General features: G+C 40.7%; 1 protein-coding gene across 1 annotated transcript in view; it reads left to right on the forward strand.

Annotated features, from left to right (window-relative positions):
- Nucleotides 1-15,673, forward strand: part of LOC147013624 (protein GPR107-like) — a 67,124-nt gene that overhangs the window by 27,950 nt on the left and 23,501 nt on the right. Inside the window, exons 9-12 of the mRNA XM_085855605.1 lie at nt 6,885-6,958; nt 14,529-14,646; nt 15,212-15,342; nt 15,585-15,628. Of these exons, the coding sequence (XP_085711731.1) occupies nt 6,885-6,958; nt 14,529-14,646; nt 15,212-15,342; nt 15,585-15,628 (367 nt within the window). The remainder of the gene's footprint in view (nt 1-6,884; nt 6,959-14,528; nt 14,647-15,211; nt 15,343-15,584; nt 15,629-15,673) is intronic.

Here is a 15,673-nt window from a genome sequence, read left to right on the forward strand (position 1 = left end):
TGTCATGGGATCTGATTGGCTGAGCGGCAGTCACCCACCGAAGCACGCTGATTGGTCGAGGGCCGCCACGAGGCTCCTTGAACTCCGCCCACCAAACAGGCAGAGGAATATTATTCTGTGTTGCCTCCACCCACCAAACAGGCAGAGGAATATTATTCTGCGTGGGCTCCGCCCACCGAACAGCCAGAGGAACTGTATTATGCATGGGTTCTGCCCACGTATGTGCTGACACGCACGTAGGCGATGGCGTCGGCCAGAGCGAGGTGAAGGTGATGCTGGCGTTGTCGTAGTTGTAAGGGGTGTAAAGAATGAAAGAAAACGCTGATTATCAAAGTAACTCACAGCGCAAGTACATTTATTCACCCATTAGACAAGGGAAAGGGAGCTATCTATCCACATTCACTTATCGAAATAACTGAGCTATAGGACCTGAATGTTGTGTGCTCATGGCTTCCAGATTCGCAACAATATCTGCAAAAGGTGGATACTTTGATGAGTCAAAAATTTTGATTAAATTTTGTTAAACAATTGCAGATAAAAAAGAAATCATGGAATCGTTTTGTTGATGTGTTCTTTCCTTTAATTTCAGAGTACATTGAAACATTAAACTGCTTAAATTTCAGTAAAAACTGGAAAAATGGGGGTGTTTTAAAACTTTAGACCGGTAGTGTATGATCAGTTTGGGTCTGTTGGTAGGCCAACAAACATGTTAATATTCTCCTCCTCTTCTTCTTTCGGCTGCTCCCGTTAGGGGTCGCCACAGCGGATCATCCATATGATCCGCATAGTGATTTGGCACAGGTTTTACGCCGGATGCCCTTCCTGACGCTACCCTGGTCGCCTCTTTCGACACAGGGATATGGTACACCTTTTTAAACCGGGGCATACACCGGGCCCAGTACACTGGTACTCACTTCACCGACCTCAGAAGGATGACAGGCTGAGTCAACCTCCTGGTGTGTATTAATTCAAGCGACCAACGGGGCTTGAACTCGGGACCTTTTGGATCCCAAGCCGCTACCCTAACCACTACGCCAACACCAGGCTTACGTGTTAATATTAAAGTCTTTTTTTTTTTAATCTAATGACTTCAGTTGTATGAATACCAACTGCATGTACTAATTGAATTGACAGTTTAATTAAGAAGTACTGACTATCAACACCCATATGGGGCTCGGGAAAGGTGGGTATCTTTTGGTGGAGGTGGCCATCCCAACTTGGAACATTCCCAGACACCCCAAGTACAACCACCAAGTTTCAACTCATTTCTTCCCACAAACAAACAGACACACATGCTTCATTGCATTCCCCCCACATCTATGATAACTAGTTTTCATTTAACTAAAACATGGAAAATTGGTGTATTTTCGAATGATTTGTACAACTTCCTGCAGTTATTTATTTATTTATATATGTGCAATAATATCCACGTCTCAAGTTATTCTGTCCAGCAGTGCAGAAGCAGATATGATAATTCACCACTTTCACGTAAAACTAAGACCCTAAGTTGGGGGTGGCCATTCCAACTTTGTAGAACATTCCCACGTACACCTGGATCACAACCACCACTTCTCAACTTATTTCATCCAGTGGGTTTGAAGTGCATAAAATATAAAGCACGTGTGTAAATTATCCAAGTAGTTTTTCATTATATAATGTTTTAATACAGAGGTACATTATATAATGTTTTAATACAGAGGTTTTAATACAGATAATGCTACTGCTGGGACTTGCAGTGCCTATAGAAAGTCTGCACCCCCTTTCAAAATTTTCACCTTTTGTTGCCTTCTAGCCTGGAATTAAATTGCATTAAATCAGACTTTTTCCACCTTTATTTACACATCGTAACCCACAACTTCCTCGTGAAGAGCAAATTCTACAAATTTCAGAAAATTAATTAGAAATACGAAACTTGAATATCTTGGTTGGATAAGTGTCCCACCCCCCCCCCCCACTTTTTTAATAGCAATTGTAAATGAACTCAGGTGTCACCAAACACCTTCAAAATCACACACCAAGTTAATTGGCCTCCACCTGTGTTAAATTGTAGTGATTCTGATTATTTCAGAATATAATCAGCTGTTCCTGTAGATTTCCTCTGCTAGGTAGTGCATTTCACAGCAAAGTCTCAACCATAAACACCAAGGAGCTTTCAAAAGACCTCTGGGATAAAGTTGTGGAAATTCACAGATCAGGGGATGGGTATAAATTTATTTGAAAGGCCTTGAATATCCCTTGGAGAAGTCAAGACAATCATTAAGAAGTGGAAGGTGTATGGTATCACCAAGACCCTGCCGAGATCAGGCAGTCTCTCCAGACTGGATGACCAAGCAAGGAGGAAACTGATCACAGAGGCCACCAGAAGGCCACTGGCAACTTTGAAAGAGCTACATGCCTTTATGGTAAAGACTAGTCGCTGTATGCATGTGATAACAATATCCCAAGCACTACACATGTCTGGCCTGTGCGTAAGGGTGTCAAGAAGGAAGCCATTACTCAACAAAGCCCACCTTGAGTCCCGTTTGAGGAATGCAAAAACCCACTCCAGAGAATTTTTTTTGCCATGTGCAAAATGTTTTGTGGTCGAAACAAAGATGGAACTTTTTGGCCAAAATGCAAAACATTGGGTTTGTCACAAACCCAACACAGCACCTCACCCAAAGAATACTATCCCTACTGTGAAGCATGGTGGTGGCAGCATCATGTTGTGGCGATGTTTCTCATCAGCAGGGACTGGGGCACTTGTCAGAATAGAAGGGAAAATGCATGGAGCAACATACACAAAAATCCGAGAGGAAAACATGCTGCCCTCTGCGAGAAAGCTGAAATTTGGATGGAAGTTCATCTTTCAGCATTACAATGACCCGAAGCACACAGCCAAGGCTACACTGGAGGGGCTAAGGAACAAAAAGATAAATGTCCTTGAGTGGTCCAGTCAGAGCCCCGACCTAAATCCAATCGAAAATCTGTGGCATGACTTGAAGATTGCCGTCCATCAATGCTCCCCATGCAACTTCACTGAGCTTAAACAATTTTATGCAGAAGAATGGGTAAATATTGCCCAATCAAGGTGTGCAAAGTTGGTAGAGATCTATCCCAACAGACTCACAGCTATAATTGCTGTCAAAAGTGCTTCCACCATGTATTAACTGAGGGTGGTGGACACATCAAACCAAGATATTCTAGTTTTGTATTTTTAATTAACTTTCTGAAATTTGCAGAATTTGTTTTTTTTTACTTGGAAGTTGTGGGTTATGATGTGAAAATAAAGGCGTAAAAAGTCTGATTTAATGAAATTTAATTCCAGGTTATAAGGTAACAAAAGGTGAAAAATTTGAAAGGGTGTGTACACTTTCTATAGGCACTGTACATTACACTCTCCCACCGGGAGTGGTGCGACACCATACACATTTACAGAGATAATTTGAATCGTTTCCCCCCTCAAAAATCCCCATGACTGTTTTTAGGTCATCTCGGTAGCCGGACCAAATGTCCGTCCGTACGTCCGTCAACAATTTTTCTTTCCGATCTTGATGAAACTTAGTATGTGGGTAGAGGTCGATGACTGTTGCACAACGATATAACTTTTGTCCGGGTTCAAGGTCAGGGACGAGGTCACGAGGTCACGTAAGTTATAAAAATCGCTATTTTCAAAACCTATCTAGTCTGCCATTCTACAACATATTCGGCAACTGTTTATTGATTATATATGATAGTAAAAAAATGTTATCTTGTATCTAACCGGACAGATTTTTGAATTTCCTTCCCGTTTGATCGTCACGTGATCTGGAAGATGGCCAAAAACGCCGATGCGATTCGCAAAGAAGGAAGGAAGGAGAAATGAAATATAAATATAAAACACATTTTTAGCCTTTTATATTTATACATTTTCCATCGAAGGTGAAAAAGTTTCAAAACCTGAAATGTAAACGTCGGCATTTATTTTCAAAATGTAATTTCGTGCGCGCGCCAAAATGCCGAGTCATCTTTAACCAAACTGCGTAGTAGAACTGCGCAGTAGTCCGGTCATGGGGTCTGAGCAGTGGCCAGCGTGGTTCTGATTGACTGTGGTTTTTGGGGCAAAGGTGATTGTTAAGAAGTATGTCGGTGGTATAAATTCGAGTGACTGTATTGGTGATTTAATCACGCAACATCTTGACAATGAATATTCTGGCTGAACGATTGCATCAATTCAGTGCATCAGCAGGGATAATTCGCAGGCTCCTCTCGATCGTGCCGATATCTGACATAATCACCGGCGGACATAGGGCTGCAGGCTGTGGGGCGAGGCCACGGATCCCGGATGAGGGGATAAGTGATAAATTATGCTACATGCTTCGGGCTTTCTGATTTAATATATCAATGAGTACATTCCATAATTAATGAATTAATAACTAGAATGGGCACTCGGTTGAGCGCATACCTTCGCCGCCGCTACTTTTTTCCAGGCACATTTGAAAAACGTCATTTAAAAACGTCCATGATGTCACAACCATCAGTCCGATGGACATCAAATTTGGTGTTAGATGTCATTGAGGGCAGTCCAACAAAATGGAATGATAAACACTGAAAAAAATTGAAAGTTTAAAAATGACGTCATCTTGTGACGTCATTTTGACGCACTTCCAATGACGTCACTACCAATCGCGGACTCCCATCCTGAAAGCTCTTATTTCACGGAACATTTTAACGTTGGTTTCATGTCAATAGCTCTATTAGATCTGAAGTTATGCCTACAAGTATATTTTGACCTTGAGTGTGACCTTGACCTTGACCATAGAGTTAATTTGCAAAACCTGTTCATAAATAAGCAGATATTTTGGTACTGATCATAATGCCTGGATTTGGGACAATTTCCTTTCCAAATTACATAGATATTTGAATATACAATATCAGGACATTTTCGCCACAATTGAAAAACGTTATGTTCAAACGTCAATGACGTCATAACGGTCAGTCCGATCGAAGTCAAATTTGGTGTGTGACGTCCTTAAGGTAAGTCCTACAAAACGGTATGATCAAAACTGATGAGGTCGAAAATTGAAAATTTACGTCATCTTGTGACGTCATTTTGACGCACTTCAGATGACGTCACGTCAAATCTGACACCATGTACCCGAAAGGTATTTCGTCATGGAACAATATGGCGTTGGTTGCATGTCGATAGCTCTCTTATGAAGGAAGTTATGCTCAAAAGTTTGTTTTTGACCTTTTCATGGCCTTGACCTTTGACCCGATCGCTCCCAAAATCTAATCAAATCGTCCTTGGATAATCACAAATCATCCCACCAATTTTCATGCAATTCGGTTTAATACTTTCTGAGTTATGCGAATAACAAACAAACACACATATTCACAAATAAATAAATACACAGCGACCAAAACATAAGCTTTCGCAGAATGCGAAGGTAATTAATGAATCTGGCATACAAAATGTTTTTTCATACCTGACATGTTACTTTGTGCAGTGTCACGAAACTTCTGTGGAATTAATAATTAATGAATCTGGTATACAAAATGTTTTTTCATACCTGACATGTTACTTTGTGCAGTGTCACGAAACTTCTGTGGAATTAATAATTAATGAATTTGCTCGCTCTAACGATTTTTCAAACCTCAATATCTCTATAAATACTTCACCAATTTTCATTCTGAAAGTTGCATTATAATCAGTGAAGAATAATCTACAGGATTATCATAATCTCCGAGAGCTAAGCCTATTTTTTCGTTTTTTTTTTCCACAACCGGAAGTGAAATGTCCCCAGAGAGTGGACAGACCGGAAAACCACGTATTGCACTTACTGGTGATTCTGATGTGTTAATCCGGGTACTAAATGAACAATACATATTTATTGATTATGCCATTAGTAGTATTATCCTAGTGTATCTCTGTGAACTATTTCAATCTAAACGGTTAGTTTGGACTGTTTTGCGGTTACCTGAACTGAACATTGAGAACTTGTGGTATTATAGAGATGACCGTCACCCCCACACAGGGGTAATTTTTGTTTTTGTTTTTTAACGCCCAAAACCTTCCTGGGTATACTCCAAATACAACCACAACATTTCAACTCATTCTGTCCAGCAGTTTATGACTGCATGCAATTGAAACCCACACAACACACACCACCCACTCAAAATTATATGTCATGCGATGATCTATTTTTAGGAAGGATTCGCAAATGAACGACATAATTGAACAGTACGAGAAACCCCCACTCTTTACGGGACTGGTTATTGAAGGCCTATGGTGTGGACAGCTTACCTTTTAAGCTCAAGCTGAAGCCCCATGTCACCATCGACAGTAGCTGTTGTTTCCATCATGTGTTTATATTCAATAGCTGTCATGGTTGTGAGCTTTTCCTTTAAGAAAAAGCTTCCTATAAATTAATTTGCCAAGCACGCTTCATCTTGTTTGTCAATGTAAGGTCATCGCTCTGCCCACTCTACGGGTGACATACTTTCAGTGCAAGTCGGATGAACTCCATCTCGGTTGTTCTGCACTCCCTAAATGGCTACATTTGTCGAGTGAGCCAATTAGGAGAAGCATACTATACCAATACCCTGTGAACATGGCAAACTGCAGTTTTAAGATCAGATTTAGACCGATCGATTTATCATGACAAATATAAATTAATATGCAAACTGATATTACCGAAATTATGAGGAGAAGTGGTGCAACACGTTACTTTGTCGCCGTTCATTAAATTATGGTTACAAAACAGTAAAATAATTTGTTTTTTTGGAAAAACACAAAATAGCCGCTGTACTGCTTTAAACAGGTGTATCTATACCGCCGGCCTTTATGGAGAGTCTAGTGTATCTTATAACATGCTCTGTGTTGTGATGCTTCTCCCTGTATGATGCTTGCCTTTTGGTTGCAGATAAACTACCATTACATTGCGACACAGGGATGCACAATTGAAGGCTGGGCAGTTGTTTACTACATTACTCACCTGTAAGTCTTCTTCCCCTGATGTGTATTCTTATTTAAAATCGAAATGTTACTCCTTTTTATTTATTTTTATTTTTCTTTTAAAAGATCTAGGCTCATGCGTGTAACCATTCATCGAGGGTTTTTACCTTGAAACATACAGCACCACCTCGGCTTATGATGCAGTGATTTATCTTTGCCCAAAGTGTCATTTCATATTTGACTTTCCCAATTTATTGGTGGTATATTAGGAATCTGTCCAAAATGAGAAATCTTTAAATATATACATTTGACATATTTTATTGAATAACAGTAGCAACTAGAAGGGCACTTGGTAGAGCACATACCTCCACCACGTAATGCCTGATCCACGAGAACATATCGGGCCCAATACATTTTTGACATATCATGCTATACAGTACTATATCGTTTTTGGCCCTATCTCTCAATGGTGAATAATCGCTAATTAATTTATTCTCCTATTCAGATCCGGATGCAGATCTTCACCAAAATTGAATCGATTCTTCCTTGTCGCACACCAAACATGTCCACCAAGTTTCATCCGAATCCGTCCACAAAGTTTTGAGATATCCTTTTTGACCCTGTCTCTCAATGGTGAAGAATCATTAAAAAATTCTAGTAGTCGGATCCAGATCCGGATCTTCACCAAAATCAAATGAATTCATCCTCGTCACACACCCGGATCTGTCCACAACTTTTTGAGATATCCTGCACACAAGCAGACAGACAAACAAAACAAGCAGTCATAGACTGGTACTTACGAAATCGTCAACTTGACCTCTGACCTTGTCTAATAAAAGCTGTCTCCAGAGAAGGTAGCGACGCAAACCAGAAGTTTATATGATGATTCTGTACCAAACCATCAAAAATCGAATGTTTGACCTCACTGTGATCTTGACCTTTGACCGATTTTGACCAAAATCTAATCAGCGCTAGCCATTACCCTTCTAAATCACTTGGTGCAATTTGACGTTGGTAGCTTCTTCCGTTCTCGAGTTATCGTGCCTACAAACAAACACACAAACAAACACACAAACAAACAAACAAACAAACAAGCAGTCATAGACTGGTACTTACAAAATCGTCAACTTGACCTCTGACCTTGTCTAATAAAAGCTGTCTCCGGAGAAGGTAGCGACACAAACCAGAAGTTTCTACGATGATTCTGCACCAAACCATCAAAAATCGTAACGTCGACCGAAGCAAAAATCTCCATTTCGCCTCGCAATTATACCTTAACGTAACTCAACGACGCGTCTGCTCAAGCGCACTGCATCATGGGAGGACCCGTGACGCGTCGAGTGAAATATTTTTTTATACAATCTTAAAACGTCTCCAAAACATCGGGATTTTTACCAGAATTTCGACAACTGAGTTTTAAGCGTCCTAAGCGATCGCAAAAATCGAAGACAAAATTAAAATCGAAGTTAAAACGAACTCGTAACGTCGAGCGAAGCAAAAATACTCTTTTTCTCCACATGAATTTACGGAATTATGTTTGACCTCACTGTGACCTTGACCTTTGACCGATTTTGACCAAAATCTAATCAGCACCAGCCATCACCCTCCTGAATCACGTGGTGTAATTTGACATTGGTAGCTTCTTCCGTTCTCGAGTTATCGTGCCTACAAACAAAAAACAAGCAGTCATAGACTGGTACTTACGAAATCGTCAACTTGACCTCTGACCTTGTCAAATAAAAGCTGTCTCCAGAGAAGGTAGCGACACAAACCAGAAGTTTCTTCGATGATTCTGTATCAAACCATCAAAAATCGTAATGTCGACCGAAGCAAAAATCTCCATTTCTCCACGCAATGATACCTTAACGTAACTCAACGACGCATCTGCTCGAGCGCACTGCATCATGGGATGACCCGTGACTCGTCGAGTGAAATATTTTTTATACAATCTTAAAACGTCTCCAAAACATCCGATTTTTACCAGAGTTTCGACAACCAAGTTTTAAGCGTCCTAAGCGATCGCAAAAACCGAAGACAAAATTAAAATCCAAGTTAAAACGAACTCGTAACGTCGAGCGAATCAAAAATACTCCATTTCTCCACATGAATTTAAGGAATTATGTTTGACCTCACTGTGACCTTGACCTTTGACCGATTTTGACCAAAATCTAATCAGCGCCAGCCATCACCCTCCTGAATCATGTGGTGTAAGTTGACATTGGTAGCTCCTTCCGTTCTTGAGTTATCGTGCCTACAAACAAACAAACAAACAAACATGCAGTCATAGACTGGTACTTACAAAATCGTCAACTTGACCTCTGACCTTGTCGAATAAAAGCTGTCTCTAGAGAAGGTAGCGACGCAAACCAGAAGTTTCTACGATGATTCTGTACCAAACCATCAAAAATCAAATGTTTTGGATGTTTGACCTCACTGTGACCTTGACCTTTGACCGATTTTGACCAAAATCTAATCAGCACCAGCCATCCCCCTCCTGAATCACGTGGTGTAATTTGACATTGGTAGCTTCTTCCGTTCTCGAGTTATCTGTACCAAACCATCAAAAATCGAATATTTGACCTCACCGTGACCTTGACCTTTGACCGATTTTGACCAAAATATAATCAGCACTAGCCATCACCCTCCTGAATCACGTGGTGTAATTTGACATTGGTAGCTTCTTCCGTTCTCGAGTTATGGTGCCTACAAACAAACAAACAAACAAGCAGTCAGAGACTGGTACTTACGAAATCGTCAACTTGACCTCTGACCTTGTCCTCATAAAAGCTGTCTCTCGAGAAGGTAGCGACGCAAACTAGAAGTTTCTACGATGATTCTGTACCAAACCATCAAAAATCGAATGTTTTGGATGTTTGACCTCACTGTGACCTTGACCTTTGACCGATTTTGACCAAAATATAATCAGCACTAGTCATCACCCTCCTGAATCACGAGGTGTAATTTGACATTGGTAGCTTCTTCCATTCTCGAGTTATCTGTACCAAACCATCAAAAATCGGATATTTGACCTCACTGTGACCTTGACCTTTGACCGATTTCGACCAAAATCTAATCAGCACTTGCCATCACCCTCCTGAATCACGTGGTCTAATTTGACATTGGTAGCTTCTTCCGTTCTCGAGTTATCGTGCCTACAAACAAACAAACAAACAAACATACAAACAAACAAACAAACATACAAACAAACAGAAACGGAAGTCATCAATATACTTACGAAATCTTTAGATTTCGTAAGTAACAAACTAACAAACAAACAGAAACGGAAGGCATCAATATACTTACGAAATCTAAAGATTTCGTAAGTAACAAGCAGTCATAGACTGGTACTTACGAAATCGTCAACTTGACCTCTGACCTTGTCTAATAAAAGCATGAATCAGTCAGAAGCCCATGGGGAGCTTGAATTCTGAATTCATTGTGGTCTACGATTTTACACTGTGGTTTGCAAATCATGAGTCCCAGACAAAAACTAGATTTCTTATAAAAATTCCATTTTTTTGTTTTTATTTTTTAAAAAGTGATACAGTACCAGCAGGATATGCCAAATAATAGGTGTATTACTTTTCAGAAGAATCTGATAAAAGACTTATTATTTATTATATATATATCAGTTATTCATCGCTGTTCCAGAATTTCGACAACCGAGTTTTAAGCGTCCTAAGCGATCGCAAAAACCGAAGACAAAATTAAAATCGAAGTTAAAACGAACTCGTAACGTCGAGCGAAGCAAAAAATCTCCATTTCTCCACGCAAAACCTTAACGTCACTCAACGACACGTGTGCTCGAGCGCACTGCATCATGGGGCGACCCGTGACGCGTCGAGTGAAATATTTTTTATACAATCCTAAAACGTCTCCAAAGCATCCGATTTTTACCAGAATTTCGACAACCGAGTTTTAAGAGTCCTTAGCGATCGCAAAAACCGAAGACAAAATTAAAATCGAAGTTAAAACGAACTCGTAACGTCGTGCGAAGCAAAATACTCCATTTCTCCACATGAATTTACGGAATTATATTTGACCTCACTGTGACCTTGACCTTTGACCGATTTTGACCAAAATCTAATCAGCACCAGCCATCACCCTCCTGAATCACGTGGAGTAATTTGACATTGGTAGCTTCTTCCGTTCTCGAGTTATCCTGCCAACAAACAAACAAACGGAAGTCGTCAATATACTTACGAAATCTTTAGATTTCGTAAGTAACAAGCAGTCAAATACTGGTACTTACGAAATCGTCAACTTGACCTCTGACCTTGTCTCATAAAAACTGTCTCAAGAGAAGGTAGCGACACAAACCAGAAGTTTCTACGATGATTCTGTACAAAACCATCAAAAATCCTCACGTCGACCGAAGCAAAAATCTCCATTTCTCCACGCAATTATTTTATATTATTTTATCAAAGTCACAAAACCGTAATATTCGGCTATCCACCAACAATCTTTACATAATCCGACGGCTCAGCGAGTCAGGCATGCGACGATAACCTTTATTGGGATAAAAAAAAATGACTTTTAAACACCATCTTTATCGAAACACCGTCAGCGCGCACATGGAAAACCTTTACGTGACTCAACGACGCGTCTGCTCGAGCGCACTGCATCACGTGACGACCCATGACGCGTTGAGTGAAATATTTTTTATACAATCTTAAAACGTCTCCAAAACATGCGATTTTTTTTTTTTACCAGAATTTCGACAACCGAGTTTTAAACGTCCTAAGCGATCGCAAAAACCGAAGACAAAATTAAAATCGAAGTTAAAACGAACTCGTAGCGTCGACCGAAGCAAAAATACTCCATTTCTCCACATGAATTTACGGAATTATGTTTGACCTCACTGTGACCTTGACCTTTGACCGATTTTGACCAAAATCTAATCAGCGCTAGCCATCACCCTCCTGAATCGCGTGGTGTAATTTGACATTGGTAGCTTCTTCCGTTCTCGAGTTATCGTGCCTACAAACAAACAAACAAACAAGCAGTCATAGATTGGAACTTACGAAATCGTCAACTTGACCTCTGACCTTGTCTAATAAAAGCTGTCTCTCGAGAAGGTAGCGACGCAAACCAGAAGTTTCTTCGATAATTTTGTACCAAACCATCAAAAATCGTAACGTCGACCGAAGCAAAAATCTCCATTTCTCCATGCAATTATTTTATATTATTTTATCAAAGTCACAAAACCGCAATATTCGGCCATCCACCAACAATCTTTGCATAATCCGACGGCTTAACGAGTCAGGCATGCGACGATAACCTTTATTGGGATAAAAATGACTTTTAAACACCATCTTTATCGAAAACACCCTCAGCGCGCACACGGAAAGCCATTACGTGATCAACGCCGCCTCTGCTCGAGTGCACTGCACCATGTGACGACCCATAACGCGGCGAGTGAAATATTTTTTAGACTATCTTAAAACGTCTCCAAAACATCCGATTTTTACCAGAATTTCGACAACCGTGTTTTAAGCGTCCTAAGCGATCGCAATAACCGAAGACAAAATTAAAATCAAAGTTAAAACGAACTCGTAACGTCGACCGAAGCAAAAATACTTCATTTCTCCACATGAATTTACGGAATTGCGCACTGCATCACGTGACGACCCGTGACGCGCGAGTGAAATTTTTTTTTATACAATCTTAAAACGTCTCCAAAACATCCGATTTTTACCAGAATTTCGACAACCGAGTTTTAAGCGTCCTAAGCAATCGCAAAAACCGAAGACAAAATTAAAATCGAAGTTAAAACGAACTCGTAACGTCGAGCGAAGCAAAAATACTCCATTTCTCCACATGAATTAACGGAATTATGTTTGGCCTCACCGTGACCTTGACCTTTGACCGATTTTGACCAAAATCTAATCAGCGCAAGCCATCACCCTCCTGAATCACATGGTGTAATTTGACATTGGTAGCTTCTTCCGTTCTCGAGTTATAACTTTTTTTTGGATGTTTGACCTCACTGTGACCTTGACCTTTGACCGATTTTGACCAAAATCTAATCAGCACTAGCCATCACCCCCCTGAATCACGTGGTGTAATTTGACAGTGGTAGCTTCTTCCGTTCTCGAGTTATCGTGCCTACAAACAAACACACAAACACACGAACAGAGGACGGAAGTCATCAATATACATTATACTTACGAAAAACAAGAAGACCACATCGTGCAGAGCACGATACTTGCAAAATCCATTAAACAAATTTCATCTCAAAAATAAATTGACAATTTTAGAAATTCGCCTTTGTTGACCTTTATGCTGATGTGGACATCCAAAACAATTGGTGGTTGAATTCATTGACATGAAATATAAATCCTTTTCAAGTTTCAATTCAATTGGATAAAAATTGAGGATTTTAGAAATCTCGCCAAAGTTGTTGACCTTTGGCCTATGTTGACCTTTTGACCTCAAAAACAATCGGCGTCTTCCTTATGACAAACTCTACCATGTGGTGAAGTTTCGTGGATTGGTTTAAAATTGTGACCTGTCGGCGACAGACAAACAAACAAACAGACAGAATAACAAAATCGACTTCCCAAAGTACTTGAAAAATCTTTGATTTTGCAAGTAATAAACAGACAGACAGAAAGGGGTGAAGACATAACTTACACCTTCGATGGCGAAGGTAACTTGAACGGCACTCGGTGGAGCGAATACCTCTGTGATGTTAGACTCAAGGATCAGGACCATTTGTTGGGGGGACTCAGACTTGACTATTCAGGACTCGGAATGCAAAGGACTCTGCCCGATTCCGGCTCGAGTCATGCAAAATTTAGTGTACAGTGGAAATAACAAAGTAAAAAAGGTCGTTTGGTTCATTCTTTCCATGTCATACTCTAACGTTCACGGTACATCATACTGAATTGGCAAAAGAGACGTGAAAATACAGTATCTTCGAAATACATTTCATAAACTCGCTGGTATTCATAGAATACTTACTCCACGCAGTCTTGAGATGGACTTGGTGCGAGCAGGGGCTGGGGAGAGATAGAGGGGGTGGGGGTGTGGAGAGGATGGGGTGGGGAGGGGGGGTAACTACCACAGAGCCTGAACATAATAGGGGTCTATAATTATTCCTTCAATTTTTTTTGGTTTCATATGATTGTTTGTGATGCTGGAACGCCATGGGCAACTTTATTTTGTGTCTCCTTCCAAGTCACTTCGAGTTCTGTTCTTGTGTATGGCAGCTTGGCTGCTGGGTAGCTATCATTTCTTGGAAGTACGGCTGTACCGGTGTTGCTGTTCCCCTCCACCAGTACACTGGTACTCATTTTGCTGTCCTCGGAAGGGTGACATGCTGAGTCAACCCCACCTGGTGTTAATTCAGCAGCCAACAGGGCTCAAACTCGGGACCCGAGGATCCTGGAAATGAAACATAACCACACAGCTTTATTCAGCACAGTACTGTACAGGAAATTATTTTGTATGTGCTCAGTATAGAGTTTACCATTTGTTTTACCCAGCAGCCTTTGCCATTCACAAAGGCATGACGGTTGTTGGGATGAAAACCCAATGATTAAATGGTGTTCAGGTTATGAGAATGGTTATGATGTGGTCGTTTAGGTTGTGCTTGTTGACGTGGCAGGTTGAAGGGTGCTCTTTTGTTCATCACCATTGCCCTGGTTGGCACCGGTTGGACCTTTATCAAGCACATTCTCTCAGACAACGATAAAAAACTCTTTATGGCTGTGATTCCTCTGCAGGTGAGTAAGAGGGCTGTAATTGGATGCTGGTATCAACACTGACACCTGTTTGCCCACATTGATTGCTCACAATAATCAAGGATAAAGAATATTCCTTGTTTGCTTGTTTTAATACACTTTTTGTGTTTAACTGAAACACTGATCTGGGTTCTGGGAATAGCTCTAACCCAGAGGTCAACTTGATATATGAAAGGCATCACAGATATGATGTTGAAATGAACATAGAATGTTGGATAATATAAATTTCTGACTGTAATATGCTAATGCAAGAAGTTTGTGGTCTGAAATCTTCGAAAGAGTAAAAGCATCACAAATGGGAGGACAGGGCTGAAAGGTTAAAGACAAGACCATTAGGTCACAAATCTTTATTAAACAGGCCAGCAGCAAGCCTTCAGTTTAGGAGCCAAGATGGTAATGGCCCCAAAACCTCAGATTGTACATTCAAAACCGAGATTAAGACTCTACGTTGGTTTCGTTCGTTGGTTCAACATTCGTTGGTTCTGCACTCTACGGCACTCACAGGTACAATGTTATTCACCCTCTTCATTCTCATTTTCCTTGAAAGGTTCTTGCGAATGTTGCCTACATCGTTCTGGAGTCGACTGAGGAGGGTTGGAGTGAATACGGCCTTTGGAAAGAGATCCTCTTCCTCGTGGACTTGCTCTGCTGTGGAGCCATCTTGTTTCCTGTTATATGGTACATACTTTACATGCATGACGAAACACACACACACACACACACACACACACACACGCACGCACAACATCAACATCGGTAGTGATTGGATGTCTAACCTCAACTGTCATCTGGATATGGACAAATGTCAGTGTTATTGTTTTTGTTTGACTGGAGTAGAGGGCAGTTGTGGGAGAGTGGAGGGTAGAGGGTGGCAAGTGTTGTGGTGTTCTTTGCTTCCCTCACATTTTGTATATTGACAGGTCCATCCGGCATCTCCAGGAAGCATCAGGCACTGATGGAAAAGGTGGGATGTGTGGTGCGCAATAGTTTGCCTTGTGCTGCCCTTTTC

This window comes from Eptatretus burgeri, chromosome 14 (assembly GCF_056783735.1).
Source record: "Eptatretus burgeri isolate ZD-2024b chromosome 14, Ebu_testis_v1, whole genome shotgun sequence".
Lineage (NCBI taxonomy): Eukaryota > Metazoa > Chordata > Myxini > Myxiniformes > Myxinidae > Eptatretus > Eptatretus burgeri.